The 23,661-nt window shown below is 44.3% G+C and overlaps 1 protein-coding gene across 1 annotated transcript in view; it reads right to left on the bottom strand.

Annotated features, from left to right (window-relative positions):
• LOC115105333 (ceramide synthase-like) overlaps positions 1 to 23,661 on the bottom strand; it is a 43,415-nt gene that overhangs the window by 9,935 nt on the left and 9,819 nt on the right. Inside the window, exons 2-4 of the mRNA XM_065007243.1 lie at positions 18,390 to 18,476; positions 9,560 to 9,779; positions 3,568 to 3,663 (exon numbers count right to left, since the gene is read on the bottom strand). Of these exons, the coding sequence (XP_064863315.1) occupies positions 3,568 to 3,663; positions 9,560 to 9,779; positions 18,390 to 18,476 (403 nt within the window). The remainder of the gene's footprint in view (positions 1 to 3,567; positions 3,664 to 9,559; positions 9,780 to 18,389; positions 18,477 to 23,661) is intronic.

Genomic DNA, 23,661 nt, shown 5'->3' with positions numbered 1-23,661 from the left:
CAGACACACAGACAGACACAGCGAGACAGACACACAGACATCGCGAGACAGACAGACAGACACCGCGAGACAGACAGACAGACACCGCGAGACAGACAGACAGACACCGCGAGACAGACAGACATGAGACACCGCGAGACACAGACATGAGACACCGCGAGACAGACAGACAGACAGACACCGCGAGACACAGACAGACACCGCGAGACAGACAGACAGACACCGCGAGACAGACAGACAGACACCGCGAGACAGACAGACATGAGACACCGCGAGACACAGACATGAGACACCGCGAGACACAGACATGAGACACCGCGAGACAGACACACAGACAGACACCGAGACAGACAGACACAGACAGACACCGAGACAGACAGACACCGAGACAGACAGACACCGCGAGACAGACACACCGCGAGACAGACACAGAGACACCGCGAGACACAGACATGAGACAGACAGACACCGAGACAGACAGACACGAGACACCGCGAGACACAGACACGAGACACCAGACGAGACACAGACAGACGAGACACAGCGCGAGACACAGACATGATACACCGCGAGACACAGACATGAGACACCGAGACAGAGACAGACACCGAGACAGACAGATACAGACACCGAGACAGACAGACACCGAGACAGACAGACAGACACACAGACAGACACAGACAGACACCGCAGAGACAGACAGACAGACAGACACCGCAGACAGACACACAGACATGAGACAGACAGACACAGCGAGACAGACACACAGACATCGCGAGACAGACAGACAGACACCGCGAGACAGACAGACAGACACCGCGAGACAGACAGACAGACACCGCGAGACAGACAGACATGAGACACCGCGAGACACAGACATGAGACACCGCGAGACAGACAGACAGACAGACACCGCGAGACACAGACAGACACCGCGAGACAGACAGACAGACACCGCGAGACAGACAGACAGACACCGCGAGACAGACAGACATGAGACACCGCGAGACACAGACATGAGACACCGCGAGACACAGACATGAGACACCGCGAGACAGACACACAGACAGACACCGAGACAGACAGACACCGAGACAGACAGACACCCAGACAGACACCGCGAGACAGACACGAGACACCGCGAGACAGACAGACACGAGACACCGCGAGACAGACAGACACGAGACACCGCGAGACAGACAGACAGACAGACACCGCGAGACACACAGACAGACACCGCGAGACAGACAGACACCGCGAGACAGACAGACACGAGACACCGCGAGACAGACAGACAGACAGCGCGAGACAGACAGACAGCGCGAGACAGACAGACAGACAGACAGCGCGAGACAGACAGACAGACAGCGCGAGACAGACAGACAGACAGCGCGAGACAGACAGACAGACAGAGCGAGACAGCGCGAGACAGACAGACACCGAGACAGCGCGAGACAGACACCGAGACAGACACCGAGACAGACACCGAGACAGACACCGAGACAGACACCGAGACAGACACCGCGAGACAGACAGACACCGCGAGACAGACAGACAGACAGACACCGCGAGACAGACAGACATGAGACACCGCGAGACACAGACATGAGACACCGCGAGACACAGACGTGAGACACCGCGAGACACAGACATGAGACACCGCGAGACACAGACATGAGACACCGCGAGACAGACACACAGACAGACACCGAGACAGACAGATACCGAGACAGACAGACACCGAGACAGACAGACAGACACCGCGAGACAGACAGACAGACACCGCGAGACAGACAGACAGACACCGCGAGACAGACACACAGACATCGCGAGACAGACAGACAGACATCGCGAGACAGACAGACAGACACCGCGAGACAGACAGACAGACACCGCGAGACACACAGACATGAGACACCGCGAGACACAGACAGACAGACACCGCGAGACAGACAGACAGACAGACACCGCGAGACAGACAGACAGACAGACACCGCGAGACAGACAGACAGACACCGCGAGACAGACAGACAGACACCGCGAGACAGACAGACAGACACCGCGAGACAGACAGACAGACACCGCGAGACAGACAGACAGACACCGCGAGACAGACAGACATGAGACACCGCGAGACAGACAGACATGAGACACCGCGAGACACAGACATGAGACACCGCGAGACACAGACATGAGACACAGACATGAGACACACGCGAGACAGACAGACACAGAGACAGACAGACAGACACCGAGACAGACAGACAGACACGAGACAGACAGACACCGAGACAGACAGACACCCAGACAGACACCGCGAGACAGACACGAGACACCTCGAGACAGACAGACACGAGACAGACAGACAGACACCGCGAGACAGACAGACAGACACCGCGAGACACACAGACAGACACCGCGAGACAGACAGACACCGCGAGACAGACAGACACGAGACACCGCGAGACAGACAGACACGAGACAGACAGACAGACAGAGCGAGACAGACAGACAGACAGCGAGACAGACAGACAGCGCGAGACAGACAGACAGACAGCGCGAGACAGACAGACAGACAGACAGCGCGAGACAGACAGACAGACAGACAGACAGACAGACAGACAGACAGACAGACAGAGCGAGACAGCGCGAGACAGACAGACACCGAGACAGCGCGAGACAGACACCGAGACAGACACCGAGACAGACAGACAGACACCGAGACAGACAGACAGACACCGAGACAGACAGACAGACACCGAGACAGACAGACAGACACCGAGACAGACAGACAGACACCGAGACAGACAGACACCGAGACAGACACCGCGACAGACAGACAGACACCGAGACAGACACCGCGAGACAGACAGACACCGCGAGACAGACAGACACCGCGAGACAGACAGACATTAGACACCGCGAGACAGACAGACACCGCGAGACAGACAGACACCGAGAGACAGACAGACACCGAGACAGACACACAGACACCCGAGACAGACACACAGACACCGAGACAGACACACACAAACAGACACACACACAAACAGACACACAGACAGACAGACCCACCCTTTGAACCCTCTATGCTCCTTTGAGACCTCTTACAAAGTCACTTCGATCACTTCTAGCCATGATAGCCAAAATAATGAGCAACTGGGCATTTTTATACATGACCCTAAGCATAAACAATTGCCTCCATGGATATGGTCCGATTCTGGCAAAGCTACTTTTAGCTTTAAGTTTTCAAAATGCATACTGCCTCCAGCTCATTGCACAGTGGTGCGTGACGCACTGATGAAGCCCGCCATCCGATTTTCCACTCCAAGCCTCTGTATCTGTACGTGTGTGATAAACAAGATTCATAACAAATATACTGTACACGCGCCAATTTCATTTCACAACATCATGCAAATTTACCTACAGACTGATTGGCCGGTGTAGATTTGTTTTATTAGCCTGTAATAGCCAGCTTTTGGCCAACGAAAACCTTGGTGTGTATACATGGTTGTTATAAGTGGTGATTAGGATGTTCTAATGTGTGTGTGCGTGCATCGCTCTCACCTGGATGAGGATCTTCCCTAAGGAGACGAAGGGCGTGCTGAGCTCTGTGAGGAACAGGCAGCCAATGAAGTAATCGCCCTGGTCCCTCCTGAAGAACTGAAAGGCACAGGGAGGGAGAAGGCACACAGTTACAAAAATCTGAAACAAGACCATGCACACACAGAAATACACACACACACCCACCCAAAATGGTCCTCGGTACTATAGGACTTGTAGGCAAATTGACTTTCCCTAGGGCTGCACATACAAAAACACAAGTCAGGACACAGCTCAATAACACCAACAAGGCTACAAACCAACTTGGCCAACAGAGGTCAAACCAGGCCCAGGGTCATGTTCATCAGGCAACAAACAGAAGAAAATGGACTGAAACTGGGAGGAACTACCTGGACGTTTCCAACAAGAAGCATTTCGTAGCAAAAGGTTTCCGTTGCATGCAACAATGAACAAGACCCAGACTTATGCCATAAGACCAGACGTTAACCTCTTGAGACTAGGGGGAAGTATTTTGATGTTTGGATGAAACTGCCTATTTCTCAGGCCCAGAAGCTAGAATATGCATATAATTGCAGATTAGGATAGAAAACATTAACGTTTCCAAAACTGTCAAAATATTGTCTGTGAGTATAACAGAACTGATAATGCAGACAAAAACCTGAGGAAAATCCAACCAGGAGGTGCTGCTTTTCTGAAACCGCTCTGTTCCATTACATGCCTTCCCTCCATTTAAAGGGATATCAACCAGATTCCTTGCCCTATGGCTTCCACATGGTGTGAACAGTCTTTAGACATAGTTTCAGGGTTTTATTCTGAGAAATGAGTGAGAATGATCACATCGCGTCAGTGGATAGCTGGGTGTCCTTAGATTTTTGCATGCGCGAGCAGCTTGGAGCAGACCTTTTCTCTCTCTCTCTCTCCTTTTGGAAAAAGCTACCATCTGGTTGAAATATTATCGATTATTTATTGTAAAAACAACCTGAGGATTGATTAAAAAAAACATTTGACATGTTTCTACGAACTTTACGGATACTATTTGGAATTTTCGTCTGCCCGTCGTGACCTGCACGAGCCTGTGGATTACTGAACAAAACGTGCCAACCAAATGGAGGTTTTTGGATATAAAAATAACCTTTATGGAACAAAACAAACATTTGTGTAACTAGGAGTCTCGTGAGTGCAAACATCCGAAGATCAAAGGTAAGCGATTAATTTGATTGCTTTTCTGACTTTCGTGACCAATCTACTTTGCTGCTAGCGGTTTGTAATATTTTGTCTGCTGAGAGAGCTGTCCTAACAAACACTTGTTTTGCTTTCGCTGTAAAGATTTTTAAAAATCTGACACGCCAGGTGGATTAACAACAAGCTACGCTGTGTTTTGGTATATTGCACTTGTGATTTCATGAAAATTAAATATTTTTAGTAACTTAATTTGAATTTGGCGCTCTGCAATTCAGTGTATGTTGACGAAAATGATCCCGCTAAAGGGATCGGTGCGCCAAGAAGTTTAAGGTAAGGGAATAGATCACAATGAGTAAATTAGTAAATGTATGGAGGAGCATTGATGGAAGCTGCAGACAGGGAGGATGCCAAACAGAGGGCTCTGTGTGTGTTATGTGATGATGAATAAACCAGTAGTGTGTGGGGCCGAGACACCAGTTCTGCCATCTGCCCAATGGAAGAATGACCTGCAGCACAAACTGCTGCCATGTAACACTACACCTACCTACCCCCTGTACCTGCCTGCTGGACCCAGAGTGTGAGTGTGTGTGTGTGTGTGTTACCTGACTGTGTGGGAGGGAAACAAAGCAGGGAGCAAAGGAGGAGGTGTAGGAGAAGGGGAGGAGAAGAGGATCACAGCAGCTGGAGCCTGAATAATGGAGGTGTAGGGTAAGGTGATCTCATATCACCATTGAAAGCCACTGAAAACTAAGATGCCAGGTTTCCAATGCACTTGACCTTCTCTCTACATGAAATGGACACAATTTCTTATTTGACCTTTATTTAACTAGGCAAGTCAGTTATGAACAAATTCTTATTTTCAATGACAGCCTAGGAACAGTGGGTTAACTGCCTTGCTCAGGGGTAAATCCCCCAGCTCAGGGATTCGATCTTGCAACCGTTCGGTTACAGGCCCAACACTCTAACCACTAGGCTACCTGCCACTAATACGACGTGTGTGTGTGAGAGAGAGAGAGAAAGAGAGAGCGTGAGTGATGGAGCAAGCTAGCGAGATCTCAGGGTTTTCTTTAGCGGGCAATTGCCGGCTTTAGGCCCCCAAAAATAAAATGAAAAGCCTATAAATTAAACTGTTGCCGGAAAAACAAATCCCATTGCAAACTAATGCTTTTTAGTAATTGATGGAAATACCAGTTGATGTAAATGCATTTGACCTTTAGGCTTATCGGTATATAGGTTAATTTGCATAATTTAGTGGAATTACTTTAGACTGTATTTTCGTTAGCCATCATGTATTTTATTTATTAACTAACAAATATCACACGCACACAGCATTCAGAGACTATTTTGAGTGGGATTTCTCCTGCAGTTGGAATAAAACATGTGCTTTTAAAAGCCAATTAATTGCACAACAATTCTAAATGCAACCACGTGCTGAAAACTGTTTTGGTGCAACATTTTTCAAAATAGCTATTATTTTTATTTCTCAACTGGTAATTAAAGCTAGCCTCCCATTCAAGCGCAGGCAACAGGCTATCAGCACATCACCCACCACTTTACAATGGGGAGCTGGAGGCAGTATGCATTTTGAAAACATAGTTAATTATTTGAAATCAGAATGTTTTATTGAATACTATGAGGAATGTCTTACTCTGCTTCAAAGTAACCTATTGGCAAAATCTGACTATGGGAGCAATTATTACTTCATTGGCAGAGCGTGAGTTTCAAGTTTGGGGAAGCTTAGAATTTATTCTACCAATCTGTGTGCCAGTTGTGCATTTCTCAAAATCATTGTCACGTGGTCAATCATAAAATTTGGAACTAATGTGAGATCACCAGCCTCTGCCATAGGGACACATTGATACGTGATCCATTGGCGGCTAAAGAAAGATTTTTTTCAAATAGTATACTTTGAATTATAGTTTTAACATCACTCACATTAGATGTTAACCCATACAAGTCTAAGTCCCTGAGGTTCTACTAAGCTATATGGAATTGTTTTAAGGTTATACCAAGGATCATTAAGCTAATTGATTTAGAATTTTAAGACCCCTTGAAGTATATATATATTTAAAAAATGTACAAAATGATTAGATAAATTATTTTTGGCCTTACTGCTATTAGCTCATACAAATGCATTGAATAACAGATTCACTACATGGAACATCCTATAGTACCAACAAAAATATCAAAAAGTTGTTTTGAAGAGTTTTTTCTATGTATCCGAGAGATATAAGAACAGGAAACATATACACACACTTTTTTTCTTCACACATGTATTTAACCCCATTAAGACAAGTCTTCTGACACTTGTGGAGAAAACCATCATGTTTGTGAGAATCTCATTTTTCCATGGAGGGATTAAATTCGTCATTTGGCCAAACCGTTTGGACGCTACAGACGACTTTGTAAGAAGGCCGATTTTCGGGATGTTTCATGGTCTGACGAACACCCCTCTAGCTCTGTCACCACCTTTCACCGCAGATGGGCTGTTTCATGGTCTGACGAACACCCCTCTAGCTCTGTCACCTTTCACCGCAGATGGGCTGTTTCATGGTCTGACGAACACCCCTCTAGCTCTGTCACCTTTCACCGCAGATGGGCTGTTTCATGGTCTGACGAACACCCCTCTAGCTCTGTCACCTTTCAACGCAGATGCGGAAGTGCGACATAGAAAAACAAAGATCTCTAGCTTACATTTACAGATTCTCATGGGGATTTGTGTATTATGCTAATTAGATGTCCACGCTCCCCCAACATTATCAGGACAGAGAAAAACAGACATGCTCATTGCTCACATGGAGCAATCCAAACGAAAGACAAATCTCGTAAATGATGGTTATGAAATAAACCAACGCTTGTTTTTCACAAGTGTGGCAAGTTGTAAACTCTGCAAACAATGTTTCCACTCCGAGAATGAGAACAGTAAAACACTAATTAATACATTAACAGAAATTAATGTAACCAATTGATGTACATTGATAAAAATAAATAAAAAGGGTAAACAATTCACACAAGGGAAACAATGAATGCGAAAGAATTGGCAGGAGACAGCAGAGCCATTCTGGAGAGAGATTCGCCACACACCCCTCCCCTTCTTCTTGTCTCAACATTTAAAATTCTACTCAAGACATCATCTTCACACTTATTTTAGATGCTATTCACTGACAGCCGCAACTCAATAATCAGCTAGGCCTATTGCCACGCAAGCTGCCCAAATTGCGGGATAATGATCCTTGATTCTTTCTGGTGAAGAAGTATTTTGAATAATGCATTTATTTCTGTATAGACAGGAGTAATTATATACTTCCCTATTGGACCCACCACTATGCCATTTCTCTCATGTTCTATCGGTTGTCACATCAACTTTCTGTCATTGTCTAGAAGCCAAAGGTACAATTCTAGTCATATTAGCAACCCATCCTAGTTGTGGCATCTTTAGATTACCCCTCTTTCAAAGTTCCTAACAGAGATTTTCATCTCTATCACATATGGAACCGCTATCGGGTGCGCTGTTTAGAATAGTGTTTTCCCGCAAATTGTATTTTGGGAAATGTTTGAAAATGATGTTTTATTGGCTGCTTCATTACATGAGTTGAATATTCTGTTAAGGTGCATTACCATAATGTAATTGTGATGTCTGTCATGCTGAGCACTATGGGTGGACGCCTTAATGGGTTATGCACCCAATGCATATGGGTCCGGTTAATTTCTCAAATGGCCAGTAAATTAACATTTTCCCGGTCACATTACCATAATTGTCCAGCGCCACATTTTCCGTGGGTATGTGTGTTCTCTCTCGATTATTGTCATGATACACTCATCTGTCGTTATGTGGATATTAGCTAGTGTTCTTGACCGAAAATGCAGTCGACGGGGTAGACAATGTAATGAAAACTAAAAGGAAAAGCAAATATCAGCTAGCCAGGCTACACACAGGTCTCTTTCACACGCTCTCTGACTCATTTCATTTGCAAAGCACTTTCCAAATAGAGTTAGTGCCATCTCTCTCTCAGTGCCATCCTCCTTCCCCTCTATCCACCCTTCCATCCCTCTCACTGTCAGGCAGCAGAATGGTCAGCAGGGAATCTCACCCCCCTCCTCTCTGTTCTCTTGCACGAGAGTGATGGGCAGCATAATGGTCAGAAGGGAATCTCACCCCCCTCCTCTCTGTTCTCTTGCACGAGAGTGATGGGCAGCATAATGGTCAGCAGGGAATCTCACTCCCCTCCTCTCTGTTCTCTTGCACGAGAGTGATGGGCAGCATAATGGTCAGCAGGGAATCTCACCCCCCTCCTCTCTGTTCTCTTTCACGAGAGTGATGGGCAGCATAATGGTCAGCAGGGAATCTCACTCCCCCTCTCTGTTCTCTTTCACGAGAGTGATGGGCAGCATAATGGTCAGCAGGGAATCTCACCCCCCTCCTCTCTGTTCTCTTTCACGAGAGTGATGGGCAGCATAATGGTCAGCAGGGAATCTCACTCCCCTCCTCTCTGTTCTCTTTCACGAGAGTGATGGGCAGCATAATGGTCAGCAGGGAATCTCACCCCCCTCCTCTCTGTTCTCTTTCACGAGAGTGATGGGCAGCATAATGGTCAGCAGGGAATCTCACTCCCCTCCTCTCTGTTCTCTTTCACGAGAGTGATGGGCAGCATAATGGTCAGAAGGGTCATATCACTTTATCACTCTCCCCTCCTCTCCCTAATCAGTGACAGGCAGCAGAATGGTCAGCAGGGACTCCCAAAAACTTTTCCTGGTCAATAAGTACTGTGCTATTTCGGCACAAACCAAGGTAGTGTGTGTGTGTGTTACTAACCAGGGTGACGGGCAGCAGGATGGTGAGCAGCGCGATGTGGTGGAGCACCAGCAGGAACTCACGGCGGACAAACGAGTTGACCGTGGTCAACGAGTGCTCCTTATACTCCTCGTGACCCTTGACCCGGAAGCGGTAGTAGTGGCTGAGGTACATGGCGTAGATATCGTATGTCATGTAGGGCACGCCGTACCAGATGACAAAGTAGGTGGCCAGCCAGTACCTGAGAGAAAGGGAGGGTTCATTATTTCACACTATTATGCAATGAAAACAAGAGTTTCTTATTTGACGAGTTCAGTGAGTAGCTAAGTTGGCAAGGTCATGGGTTCAATTCATTCCCACAGGGATGACACACATATACAGCGCATTCATTGTACTGTAAATCACTTGGAATAGTGTCAAGTGTTTGTGGCATACATTTTATAACATTACCTCTAGCTAAATGTGGGAATTAAAAAATGTGGAGAGGGTGAAACGCATGACACACACACTCCCCTCCCCTATTTATTTGTCCAATTAGCCCAGTTGATTAAGGCACATTAGTTGTCACACGTGTGTTGTAAGGTTACAGGCTGGCAGGCAAGTGGTAACTCATGCACGCTGGCTCTAAACTGCGCTGTGGGAGTATTAAGCCCTGGTGGGGGGGAATTAGCAGAGCACTGATGCTGGGTTAGGTCAGAAGGTAGCCAGGGCATTGTACTGACTACAGCTGGGCCAGGGTTGGAGGCCGCCCTGAGTCAGTGTAGTCTGACCTAACCCAGCATCAGTGCTCTGCATCAGACCATTAGCATAAATATAATGCCAAGTAGCACTGGCTGAACCAAGATAGAGATACAGGGATAAGGATGCTAAACGATGCTAGGTTATGCTATGCTAGGCACTGGCTGAGACAGGACAAGGACGCTAATCGAAAACGATGCTGTTAAAAGTCAACTGCCGCTGAGAACCAACTTCTCCTGGTTTAAAACTGCCTGTGTGACATCGATGAGTCAGAAGTGTAAATAGGGCCTTCCGAGTGGCGCAGTGGTCTAAGGCACTGAATCGCAGGGATAGCTGGGTCACTAGAAATTCTGGGTTAGAGTCCAGGCTCTGTCACAGCTGGCCGCGACCGGGAGACCCAGCGTCATCTGGGTTAGGGGAGGGTTTGGCCCAGCGTCGTCTGGGTTAGGGGAGGGTTTGGTCGGCAGGAATGTCCTTGTCCCATCGCGCACTAGCAACTCCTGTGGCGGGCCGGGCGCAGTGCACGCTGACACGGTCGCCAGGTGTACGTCGTTTCCTCCATACATAGGATAATTTTGTAAGGGAGTTCGTCATGAGTTACTGGATGGTTGGGTATGAATTACTTACGAATAAGGCCCAATTTCCCAGAAACAACACATTGTGGTCCGCCCCTGGCTGTCATGTGAACACTTGTCGTCAAGTCTGCAACGCACACACATTTCACTCAGCAAATAGGAGTGAAAATGGGCTTCCATAAAGATGGTACAAACTTCCAATGCATTTCAACAATATGGAAAGATGGCCAGGAATGGATTACATCCAACACGGCTGCCTGTCAACAGTCAAACCACTGGTGTTGTTGAGTATGTTAGCTAAGTAGATAGCTGGTACTAGCGAGCTAATAGCTACTTTTGGTTATACAACATGTGATAGTGCTAGCGAGCCAGGCTAGCTATGATACTCGATGAAAGGAGAATGATACTGTAGCCAGCTAAATTCATCAAGTGTAATGTAGCATGTCAGAGGAAGATGTGCATTGCTCACGTTAGCTAGCTACCTTGCTAACAACAGCTAACTGTAGCTCATTGGCATTTAGCCTCAATACAGGGCAGGCACTTGGATACTAGCTTACTAGCTAGCTAATCACAGGATGTAGACAGCTTGCTTTCAAAAACATTTAAACTGGCTAGCTAACGTTAGCCAACTCAATTCAGCTCTGACAAAGATATTAGGTAGCTAGCATTCGGGGGCTTCGTCTGTTCACCCAAAACAATATACGTGTTCTCATAAAAGTTTGTGTATTTTCTTGTGCAAAAATAAATGAAGGATAGTACTTGTCTACTACAAATATAGCTATGGCTCTGCCAGCAAATAGCAAACTGTGTCAGCAAGCATTCAGCAACGTACACATCTGGTTGCATAGTCATGGTGTCAGTGTCACCGGCCTGAATCTATTCTGTAGTTAGTCCCTCTATTAGCATTAATTACTTACAAACTAGAGACAGTAATTTCTCACTATATGTTCATTGAGTGACAATATTTTATTTTATTTAATTTCATTCCATTCACAGGCTACATACAAAACATGGTGAATTGTTTACATTTTTTATTCAGCAATGTTGTGGGAACACCTCCCCCTTCCATATTAGGAGCTGTTACAGAAGGCTGAGGCAGTGGCCACGCACAAGTTCTGCTTCAGAGTAATGGGGAGACACTTGAATCAGGTTGGTCACAGTTATGACTAGTTTCAGGAAACTAGGCGTATGTCGCATGCCACTACTTCACAGGAGCAGCATTTGAAAGTAAACATGCATTTTATTAGCACAATTTTTTTTTTTTTAAATGCCTTCTAGAACATGTGCCTTAATAACAAACTTGTATTCCATCCATAAATACAATTGTTAAATTACAAGCCTAGTTGGTTTAGCCATGAAAAAAGACAACCTTCCCACTAGCCATGATTGGCTGAGATAATGTTCCACTGTGCAAATGGACTACTCCTTGGACCGAGTGAGTAATGCCATGCTGGCACGTGTCTCTTGTGAATTCGTTGTAAATCAGGATCTCTGATTGGCTATGTTCAACCGTGTATTTATAGTTGGCTTCCATGACTGTATGGGTCAGATATAGGAGCTGAAGTCGACCAGTATCTGTGACGAGAGGGTCCTGGAACTGATCTATGCTGCAATGCCCATTAGGTGTAGGAAACTCCTCAGAAGGGCCAAAAGTTGTTCACTGTGTGTGTATTTATTTCTTGTGTCAGTATTTCATTTTAAATGTATTTCTTTTTGTATTTTTTATATATATTTTAAACTCTACATTGTTGGAAAAGGACCTGTACATAAGCATTTCACAGTTTGGTTTTTCAAATCCATTTTGGACTACAGACTGTCCAAATAGCAAGTTACAAGTGTCCAAATCGGATGTGTGTGTGATCAAACAGCAGCCATTTGCTGACATGGCTACGCTAGTTGTCATAGTAATGACGGGTGTGCACGCAGTGGTGTTTGCTGATTCGTGATGGTGCTCGTGGTTCACTCAGAAGTTATATAGCAAGATTAGGTGACAATGCCTGCTGTAGAAATTTACCAGTTGCTTTGCATGTTCAAAATCATAGTATAAGAACACAAAGACTCATAAGGATAAGCTGATCCAACTTTCAAATGAATGAATCCTTTTTGGATCAGCCACAGCAGTCAACTTGCTAGCTAGATAGCGGTTTAACACGTTCCCTAATTTGTTTGTAAACAATTAACAAGCTAGTTAAATACTACATGTTCTTGTCAAACTGTCAGTCGTTAGCAAGCAATATGCCAAATAAGTCTAAAAAACACTTGAGGGCAAATGATTTTGATTTAACCGTTCAGACAAGTCACATGGCCAGGGATGATATGTATTCAACTTCAAACCAACTATCAATGTAGTTTAAAATGTCACATTCAATGTGCTCATTGGCTGTCCAGACTGCAGGAAAAATAACCAATTCGAATATGCAAATAAATAGGAGTAGAGTCACTTCAAACTGACAATGTGAACAAGGCTTTAGTTTACACCTGTTGTTTATGAAGCATGCAACACATGACATTTGATAAGGTGATTACTAATAAGACAGTACATCACAAGTGTTTAGTAATATGACCCTTCAATAAATGTCACTCATCAACTCTTCCTCGTTTTTCTACAGATGGCCTGAAGAGACCCTGTGTATTCTTCAAACATGTCAGGGAGCCAACTTTTGGCTACCCAGGCTATTTGCATTAAACTCCTTTTTTGTTTTTTGACTCACAAATGCACACTCACTACCCACACACACATGCATTCAGAAAGTATTAAGACAGACACACACACACACGCATTCAGAAAGTATTAAGACACACACACGCATTCAGAAAGTATTAAGACACACACACGCATTCAGAAAGTATTGACACACACACGCATTCAGAAAGTATTGACACACACACGCATTCAGAAAGTATTGACACACACACACCTCCTCTGTTCATCATCTATACTGATTTCCTAGTCACTTTTATCCCTACTTTTATCCCTATGTACAGTTGAAGTCGGAAGTGTACATACGCCAAATACATTTAAACTCAGTTTTTCACAATTCCTGACATTTAATCCAAGTAAAAATTCCCCGTTTTAGGTCATTTAGGATCACCACTTTATTATAGGAATGTGAAATGTCAGAATAATAGTGGAGAGAATGATTTATTTCAGCTTATATTTCTTATCACATTCCCAGTGGGTCAGAAGTTTACATACACTTTTAATTAGTATTTGGCAGCATTGCCTTTAAATTGTTTAACTTGAGTCAAAAGTTTCAGGTAGCCTTCCACAAGCTTCCCACAATAAGTTGGGTGAATTTTGGCCCATTCCTCCTGACAGAGCAGGTGTAACTGAGTCAGGTTGTTAGGCCTCCTTGCCCAAACATTTTCTATAGTATTGAGGTCAGGGCTGTGTGATGGCCACTCCAATACCTAGACCTTAAGCCATTTTGCAACAACTTTGGAAGTATGCTTGGGGTCATTGTCCATTTGGAAGACACGTTTGCAACCAATTTTTAACTTCCTGACTGATGTTCTGAGATGTTGCTTCAATATATCCACATAATTTTCCTTCCTCATGATGCCATCTATTTTGTGAAGTGCACCAGTCCCTCCTGCAGCAAAGCACCCCCACAACATGATGCTGCCACCCCCATGCTTTCAGGGTGTCGATATAGGACTCGTTTTACTGTGGATCTGGATACTTTTGTACCTGTTTCCTCCAGCATCTTCACAAGGTCATTTGCTGTTGTTCTGGGATTAATTTGCACCAAAGTATGTTCATCTCTAGGAGACAGAACTCGTCTCCTTCCTGAGCGGTATGACCGCTGCGTGGTCCCATGGTGTTTATATTTGCGTACTATTGTTTGTACAGATGAACGCGGTACCTTCAGGCATTTGGAAATTGCTCCCAAGGATGAACCAGACTTGTGGATGTCTAAAAAAATAAATTCTGAGGTGTTGGCGGATTTCTTTTGATTTTCCCATGATGTCAAGCAAAGAGGCACTGAGTTTGAAGGTAGGCCTTGAAATACATCCATATGTACACCTCCAATTGACTGATGATGTCAATTAGCCTACCAGAAGCTTCTAAAGCCATGACGTCATTTTCTGGAATTTTCCAAGCTGTTTAAAGGCACAGTCAACTTAGCGTATGTAAACTTCTGATCCACTGGAATTGTGATAGATTATTTCACTTAACATTCAATGTGTCTGTAAACAATTGTTGGAAAAATTACATGTGTCATGCACAAATTAGACGTCCTAACCGACTTGCCAAAACTATAGTTTGTTACAAGAAATGTGTGGAGTAGTTGAAAAACGAATTTTAATGACTCCAACATGTATGTAAACTTCCGACTTCAACTGTACAGTGCCCTCAAATTATTCATACCACATTCTAAAATGGATTACATGTTGTTTTCCATCAATTGACACATAATACCACATCTACCAATAGATGTCCTCCTTTGCGAGGTATTCTCTGCTCGACTTAGGGACCTTACAGACAATTGTATGTGTGGGTAAAGAGATGAGATTGTCATTCAAAAATCATGTTAAAACACCATTATTGCACAGAGTGAGTCCATGCAATTTGCGACTTGTTAAGCAATTTCTACTCCTGAACTTAATTTGCCATAAAGGGATTGAATACTTATTGACTCAAGACATTTAATATTTTTTATTTGTCAATATGTTTTAAAAACATAACATAAATCCACTTCACCAATATGGGGTATTTATTGTGTGTAGGCCAGTGACAAAATCTCTATTTAATCTATTTTAAATTCAGGCTAACACAATTGTAGGATAAGTCAAGGGATGTGAATACATTCTAAAGGCACTGTACCTCACACATACTATACTGACACTCCAACACACACACACACGCATATTGACGCCACACACGTCTATTATCTATCTTGACTGCCTGGTCACTTTTACCCCTACTTACATGTACATATTACCTCAACTACCTCGTACCCCTGCACATCGTCTCTGTACTGGTACTCCTTGTATATAGCCTTGTTATTGTTATTTTATTGTGTGAGCATTTATTTAGCAAATGTTTCTTACTTAACTCTGCATTATTGGAAAAGGGCTTGTAAGTAAGCATTTCACTGTAAAGTCTACACCTTGTGTATTCGGCACCTGTGACAAATAACATTTGATAGTTTGATTAATTTATGTATTCATTCGGGTTCACAGTGTGGACTGAACAGAGGTCACCGTACCGAACGGTTTGGTACGAATGTGTACAGTTACAACTAATATTTGCACATTGTTATATTAGCATAACACTGCTTCCACATGATTATGTGAAGTATGGTTTATTCTACATAGAACTGTTACACTTTAAAGTTACCAAAACACTTAGTTTAGAATATCTACATAAGTTCAGCAATTGCACTAGTCTCAAATGACTCTTTAGGCTACTGACCGATGCAAAGCTTCCTCCTGAGTGGTATGAGAAGAGTGCCAGCCTCCTGCATCTCACATCTGCTTGTAGTTATTGAACTCTGCCTGCTGGAACCAAGGGTTGAGGCAAACTCTGTCATATCCAGGATGGAGTGTCATGCACTTCACCTCCCTGCCGTGTAACTGCACCCTTCTATAACCTGTAATACATTACATAGATGGAAGGGACTTCATCACCCACTGGAGACTTGAAGACAGAACCACACCCAGAGAGCTGTGCATGTCAGTGTGTGCTTAGACAGCCAAGTCCTTAGATTCAGCCAAATAGACTAATAGAATGCCATTCTAGTTCTGGTTAGACAGCTGAAGTTGTGCTCTACACACAACTGATTTTTATTTGCTTGGTAAGTGTAGGTCATACTGGTCTATATTGACATCAATATGATAGTTGCAGCATAAAAATGTGTCTTTGTAACAAACACACGGATACATTTTTAGTTGATAAGTGGATCTACACTAAAGCTGGGCGATGTTTGTGCAATGTCCACATGTAACCTACACCTGTAGAGATACTAGTTCTGGGATTTGTCCCCCGGGAAAGATCTAACAGCGGACATAAGGAGAGATGAGACAAAACTAGCCAGTTATAGAACATTGTGATGTAGGACAGCTGAGCTGACTCGAGACTGGGCATTCAACTCACAGTTGACACGGTTTCAATGGTAACATGTATTTACATGACATGATGAAACGTTAAAACTAAGTTAATAGCAAGGTGTTGTAAGAACAAGTAACTTATGAAACACATTCCAGACACTGGCTCCTGCCATAAATGATTTGACAGAAATATCAGCTAGATAAGATAGCGTGGTGATATCTGTAGCTGGCTATGCTAGCTAGCTGCTGTCAGCTTGGCTAAACACAAGGTCAGTGCAGGCTTTAGCTGACACGTCATTCTCTAGATAGTCAGCTGAATACACGACCTGGTAATCCATCTGGCTCTGGGGACTTGTGAATGTTAACCTATTTAAAAAGGTCTTACTCCCATTGGCTACGGAGACATGATCACACAGTCATCTAGAACAGCTGGTGCTCTCACGCATGGTTCAGTGTTGATTGCCTCGAAGCGAGCATAGAAAGCATTTAGCTCGTCTGGTAGGCTTGCGTCACATGGCAGCTCGCTGCTGGGTTTCCCTTTGTAATCCGTGATAGTTTGCAAGCCCTGCAACATCCAACGAGCGTAGGATTCGATCTTACTCCAGTATTGACGCTTTACCTCTGATGGCGTCGGAAGTCATAGGCAGATTTCTTATTGGAGTCCCGCTCCTTGAATGCGGCAGCTCTAGCCTTTAGCTCAGTGCAGATACTTCCTGTAATCCATGGCTTATGGTTGGGATATGTACGTACGACGTCATTGATGTACTTTTTAATGAAGCCCGGTAACTAATGTGGTAAACTCTTCAATGACATCAGATGGAACATATTCCAGTCTGTGCTAGCAACACAGTCCTGTAGTTTAGAACCATCTTTTTAATTGACCACTGGTACTTTCTGTTTAGGTTTTAGATTGTAATCAGGAGGATAGATTTATGGTCAGATTTGCCAAATGGAGAACTTTGTATGAGCCTATGCGTGTGGATTAAATATGATCTAGAGTTTTGCCTCTAGTTGCACATGGCATGCTGGTAGAAATGAGGTTATCATTAGTTATTCTAACTCAGGCGAGCAGAACCTTGATACTTCCCTAATATTAGAGATTGCGCACCAGCTGTTAACAGACACATACCACCCAAGGTAGAGCCTGAGTGAGTTCACTCAACCACTGATAGGGGGCGGCAAGTAAGCCCACTATAAGCTCTGTGGAAAACCGAGGTGATTTGTTCAGACCACAACTTACCGTTGTAATTAGGTATGAAGAAACGGCAAGATGATAAGTGAGGGAGGTCAGGGTGTGTTCATTAGGCACTTATCCAACAAGAAGCTCTTGCTTTTGTGGTCCTGATACTGCTTGCATGAAGCATTGCCGTGTAGCGTAAAAAAACAACTATGCAGACAGAAAGAAAACATGACTTCTTCGGCCGCACTGATTGAAGCACCCGAGTCGAGGAACTTGTCCCCCTGTCTGTTACTGGCTGACCTACCTGTCAGTCATGACGTCACCGCTGCATGCCAACACGACGATGACTCCTGCCGTGGTGGCCATGATGGCGTGGATGGAGGACACCAGCCTGAGAAGGATAAGAAATGTTTCAAAATAGAAAGTTACACATTTTAGAAGAAGCTTTAGATTCACTGCAATTAACAGCTTGTTCATCAAATCAAATGTTATTGGTCAAATATACAGGGTTAGCAGATGTTAATGCGAGTGTAGCGAAATTATTATGCTTCTAGTTCCGACAGTGCAGTAAAATCTAACAAGAAATCTCACAAATTCACAACGACTACATTATACACACAAATGTAAAGGGATGAATATGTACATATAAATATATGGATAAGCGATGGCCGTACGGCATAGGCAAGATGGTATAGAATACAGTATATACATATGAGATGAGTAATGTAGGATATGTAGACATTACTAAAGTGGCGTTATTTAAAGTGACTAGCGATAGCTTTATTAAATCAGTTTATTAAAGTGGCTAGAGATTTGAGTCAGTATGTTGGCAGCAGCCACTCAATGTTAGTGATGGCTGTTTAACAGTCTAATGACCTTGAGACTGAAAAAGAGCTTCTGTCTCTCGGTCCCAGCATTGATGCAACTGTAATGACCTCGCCTTCTGGATGATAGCAGGGTGAACAGGCAGTGGCTCGGGTGGTTGTTGTCCTTGATGACCTTTTGGCCTTCCTGCTGTAGTTGTCCTGGAGGGCAGGTAGTTTGCCCCATGTGACGCATTGTGCAGACAGCACTACCCTAAAGAGAGCCTTGCGGTTGAAGGCTGTGCAGTTGCCGTACCAGGCTGCTACTCTAAAGAGAGCCTTGCGGTTGAAGGCTGTGCAGTTGCCGTACCAGGCTGCTACCCTAAAGAGAGCCTTGCGGTTGAAGGCTGTGCAGTTGCCGTACCAGGCTGCTACCCTAAAGAGAGCCTTGCGGTTGAAGGCTGTGCAGTTGCCGTACCAGGCTGCCACCCTAAAGAGAGCCTTGCGGTTGAAGGCTGTGCAGTTGCCGTACCAGGCTGTGATATAGCCCGACAGTATGTCCTTAATTGTGCATCTGTAAAAGTTGAGTGTTTTAGGTGACAGCCTCCTGAGGATGAAGAGGCACTGTTGCGCTCCGTTCACCACACTGTCTGAGTGGGTGGACCATTTCAGTTAGACGGTGATCTACTGTCCCGTCAATGTGAATGGGGGGGGTGCTCCCCCCCCTCTGCCATTGCCGGAAGTCCACGATCATCTTCTTTATTTTGTTGATGTTGAGCGAGAGGTTATTTTCCTGACACCACACTCCGAGGGTCCTCTGAGCTCCTAGGATAGGGCAGTGTGCAGGCGATTGAGTCATCTGTGGACCTATTGGGGCAGTAAGCAAAGCCAGCCAGCCGGTCTGCGCATGCTCTGAGGACGCGGCTAGGGATGCTGTCTGGGCCGGCAGCCTTGCGAGGGTTAACACGTTTAAATGTTTTACTCACGTTGGCCACGGAGGAGGAGAGCCCACAGGCTTTGGTAGCGGGCCGTGTCAGTTGCACTTTACTGTCCTCAACGCGAGCAAGTTGCTTCATTTGTCTGGGAGCAAGATGTCAGTGACGGGGCTGGTTTTCCTTTTTGTAATCTGTGATTGACTATAGACCCTGCCACATACGTCTTGTGTTTGAGCCGCTGAATTGCGACTCTACTTTGTCTCTATACTGATGCTTTGCCTGTTTGATTTCCTTGCGGAGGGAATAACTACACTGTTTGTATTCGGTCATGTTTCCAGTCGCCTTGCCACTATTAAAAGCAGTGGTTAGGGTTTTCAGTTTAGCGCGAATGCTTGCAATCAATCCACAGTTTCTGGTTAGGGAAGGTTTCAAAAGTCAGTGGGAACAACATCTCCGATGCACTTGATATTAAACCCAATCATCGAGTCAGCGTATACGTCAATGTTATTGTCTGAGGCTACCCGGAACATCTCCCAGTCAACTTGATTGAAGGAATCTTAAAGCGTGGAATCCGATTGGTCAGACCGCATTGGATAGACCTGAGTACGGGTGTTTCCTGTTTTAGGTTCTGCCTATAGGATGGGGGCAACAAAACGGAGTCATGGTCAGATCTGCTGAAGGGAGGGCAGGGGAAGGCTTTGTATGCATCGCGGAAGTTAGAGTAGCAATGGTCCAGAATGCTACCCACTTGTGTCAAGCATTTGATATGCTGATAGAATTTAGGAAGCCTTGTTCTCAGATTAGTGTTGGTAAAATCCTGAGCTACAATAAAAGCAGCCTCAGGACACAGTTGAAGTCGGAAGTTTACATACACTTAGGTTGGAGTCATTAAAACTTGTCTTTCAACCACTCCACAAATTTCTTGTTAACAAACTATAGTTTTGGCTTGTCGGTTAGGACCTACTTTGTGCATGACAAGCAAGTTTTCCAACAATTGTTTACAGACAGATTAATTCCAGTGGGTCAAAAGTTGACATTAAGACACTAAGTTGACTGTGCCGTTACACAGCTTGGAAAATTCCAGAAAATGATGTCATGGCTTTAGAAGCTTCTAATAGGATAATTTACATCATTTGAGTCAATTGGAGGTGTACCTGTGGATGTATTTCAAGGCCTACCTTCAAACTCAGTGCCTCTTTGCTTGACATGGGAAAACCAAAAGAAAATCAGCCAAAACCTCAATTTCTTTTTTAGACCTCCACAAGTCTGATTCATCCTTGGGAGCAATTTCCAAGTACCACGTTCATCTGTACAAACAATAATATACAAGTATAAACATCATGGGACCACACAGTCGTCATATCGCTCAGGAAGGAGACGCGTTGTCTCCTAGAGATGAACATACTTTGGTGCGAAAGGTGCAAATCAATCCCAGAACAATAGCAAATTAACTTGTGAAGATGCTGGAGGAAACAGGTACAAAAAGTATCTAAATCCACAGTAAAACGAGTCCTATATCAACATAACCTGAAAGGCCGCTCAGCAAGGAAGAAGCCACTGCTCCAAAACTGCCATAAACAAGCCAGACTACGGTTTGCAAATGCACATGGGGACAAATATCATACTTTTGGAGAAATGTCCTCTGGTCTGATGAAACAAAAATTGAATTGTTTGGCCATAATGATCATCGTTATGTTTGGAGAAAAAAGGGGAGGCTTGCAAGCCGAAGAACACCATCCCAACCGTGAAGCACGGGGGTGGCAGCATCATGTTGTGGGGGTGCTTTGCTGCAGGAGGGACTGGAGCACTTCACAAAATAGATGGCATCAGGAGGCAGGAAAATGATGTGGATATATTGAAGCAACATATCAAGACATCAGTCAGGAAGTTAAAGCTTGGTCGCAAATGGGTCTTCCAAATGGACAATTACCCCAAGCATACTTCCAAGGTTGTGGCAAAATGGCTTAAGGACAACAAAGTCAAGGTATTGGAGTGGCCATCACAAAGCCCTGACCTCAATCCTATAGAAAATGTGTGGGCAGAACTGAAAAAGCGAGTGCAAGCAAGGAGGCCTACAAACCTGACTCAGTTACACCAGCTCTGTCAGGAGGAATGGGCCAAAATTCACCCAACTTATTGTGGGAAGCTTGTGGAAGGCTACTTGAAACATTTGACCCAAGTAAAACAATTTAAAGGCAATGCTACCAAATACTAATTGAGTGTATGTAAACTTCTGACCCACTGGGAATGTGAAGAAAGAAATAAAAGCTGAAATAAATCTATTATTCTGACATTTCACATTCTTAAAATAAAGTGGTGATCCTAACTGACCTAAGAGAGAATTTTTACTAAGATTAAATGTCATGAAATGTGAAAAACTGAGTTTAAATGTACTTGGCTAAGGTGTAGGTAAACTTCCGACTTCAACTGTATATGGTTTCCAGTTTACAAAGAGTCCAGTGAAGTTCTTTCAAGACTGTTGAGGTATCTGCTTGGGGGGGGGGGATATACATGGCTGTGACTAATCGAAAAAATAATTATCTTGGGAGAAAATACGGTCGGCATTTGATTGTAAGGAATTCTAGATCAGTTGAACAAAAGGACTTGAGGTCCTGTTTGTTATGATTACACCATGAGTCGTTAATCGTAAGGCATACACCCCCGCCCTTCTTCTTACCAGAGAGATGTTTGTTTGTCAGCGCGATGCGTGAAGAAACCGGGTGGCTGTACCGACTCTGACAACATATCCCGAGTGAGCCATGTTTCCATGAAACAGAGAATGTTAAAATCTGATGTCTCTCTGGAAGGCAACTCGTGCCCTAATTTCGTCCACCTTGTCGTCTAGAGATTGGACATTGGTAAGTAATATGCTCGGAAGCGGTGACTGGTGTGCTCGCCTTCTAAGTCTGACCAGTAGGCCACTCCATCTGCCTCTCTTGTGCCGACCGCGTTGTTTTGGGTCGGCTTCTGGGATCAGATCCCATGTCCAGGGTGGAGGTCCGAACAAAGGATCCGCTTCGGGAAAGTTGTATTCCTGGTCATAATGTTGGTAAGCTGACATATCTTTTATATCCAATAGTTCTTCCTGGCTGTATGTAATAACACTTGAGATTTTCTGGGCTAACAGTGTAAGAAATAATATATAAAAAAACGAATTACTGCATAGTTTCCTTGAAGCGAGGCGACCATCTCTGTCGGTGCCATCTTGTCATCTCATGAATACAAGTTGAAGTAGAAATATGTTAATAAACAGAAACAGTATTTACAGTACTTACAGGCAATAGTCAAATGTAAAGCTGTCAACTTTGCCAATGTATGTTAGATTCCGATGAGAGACAAGCAAATAATAGGGAGAACAGCATCCTCATACCCTCCGTTTTCTAAAGTAGGAATGTCACTACACAAGTTGCAAATGGACAGAGTATAATTTTTCTTCAGGGAAATTAAGGATGTAAGCATTTTACCCAGGGTAGCCTACTCCACATCCTGCCTCAAGCAATTGTGGTAGGCTAACAGATAAGCACCCATTTCATCAGTTTGCTGTTCCATTTGGTATTTCCTTTGGTCTTGGTCTGCAAACTTCTATTAACTATATTTCTGAGAGGTGTGATTCACATATAAGAGAATGGGATACTCCGTTTCACTTCTCCCTTTCATTCGGGGGCCTGCCTTTTATTGAAAACATTTGCGCCCAATATCTGTAATGTGGGATGTTATGCAAATGGTCAGCGATTGGATCATCTTCACAGAAGTTGCAATAATACCCAAATCTGTGTTTTTCCACACAGGAAAGGAATATAAAATGTTTAAGAACAGATTTATTTTTATAGTCAGCATT

Source organism: Oncorhynchus nerka, linkage group LG22 (assembly GCF_034236695.1).
Source record: "Oncorhynchus nerka isolate Pitt River linkage group LG22, Oner_Uvic_2.0, whole genome shotgun sequence".
NCBI classification, from domain to species: Eukaryota; Metazoa; Chordata; class Actinopteri; order Salmoniformes; family Salmonidae; genus Oncorhynchus; species Oncorhynchus nerka.
Note: the sequence above shows the minus strand (reverse complement) of the source record. Positions and strands in the feature narration are given on the sequence as shown.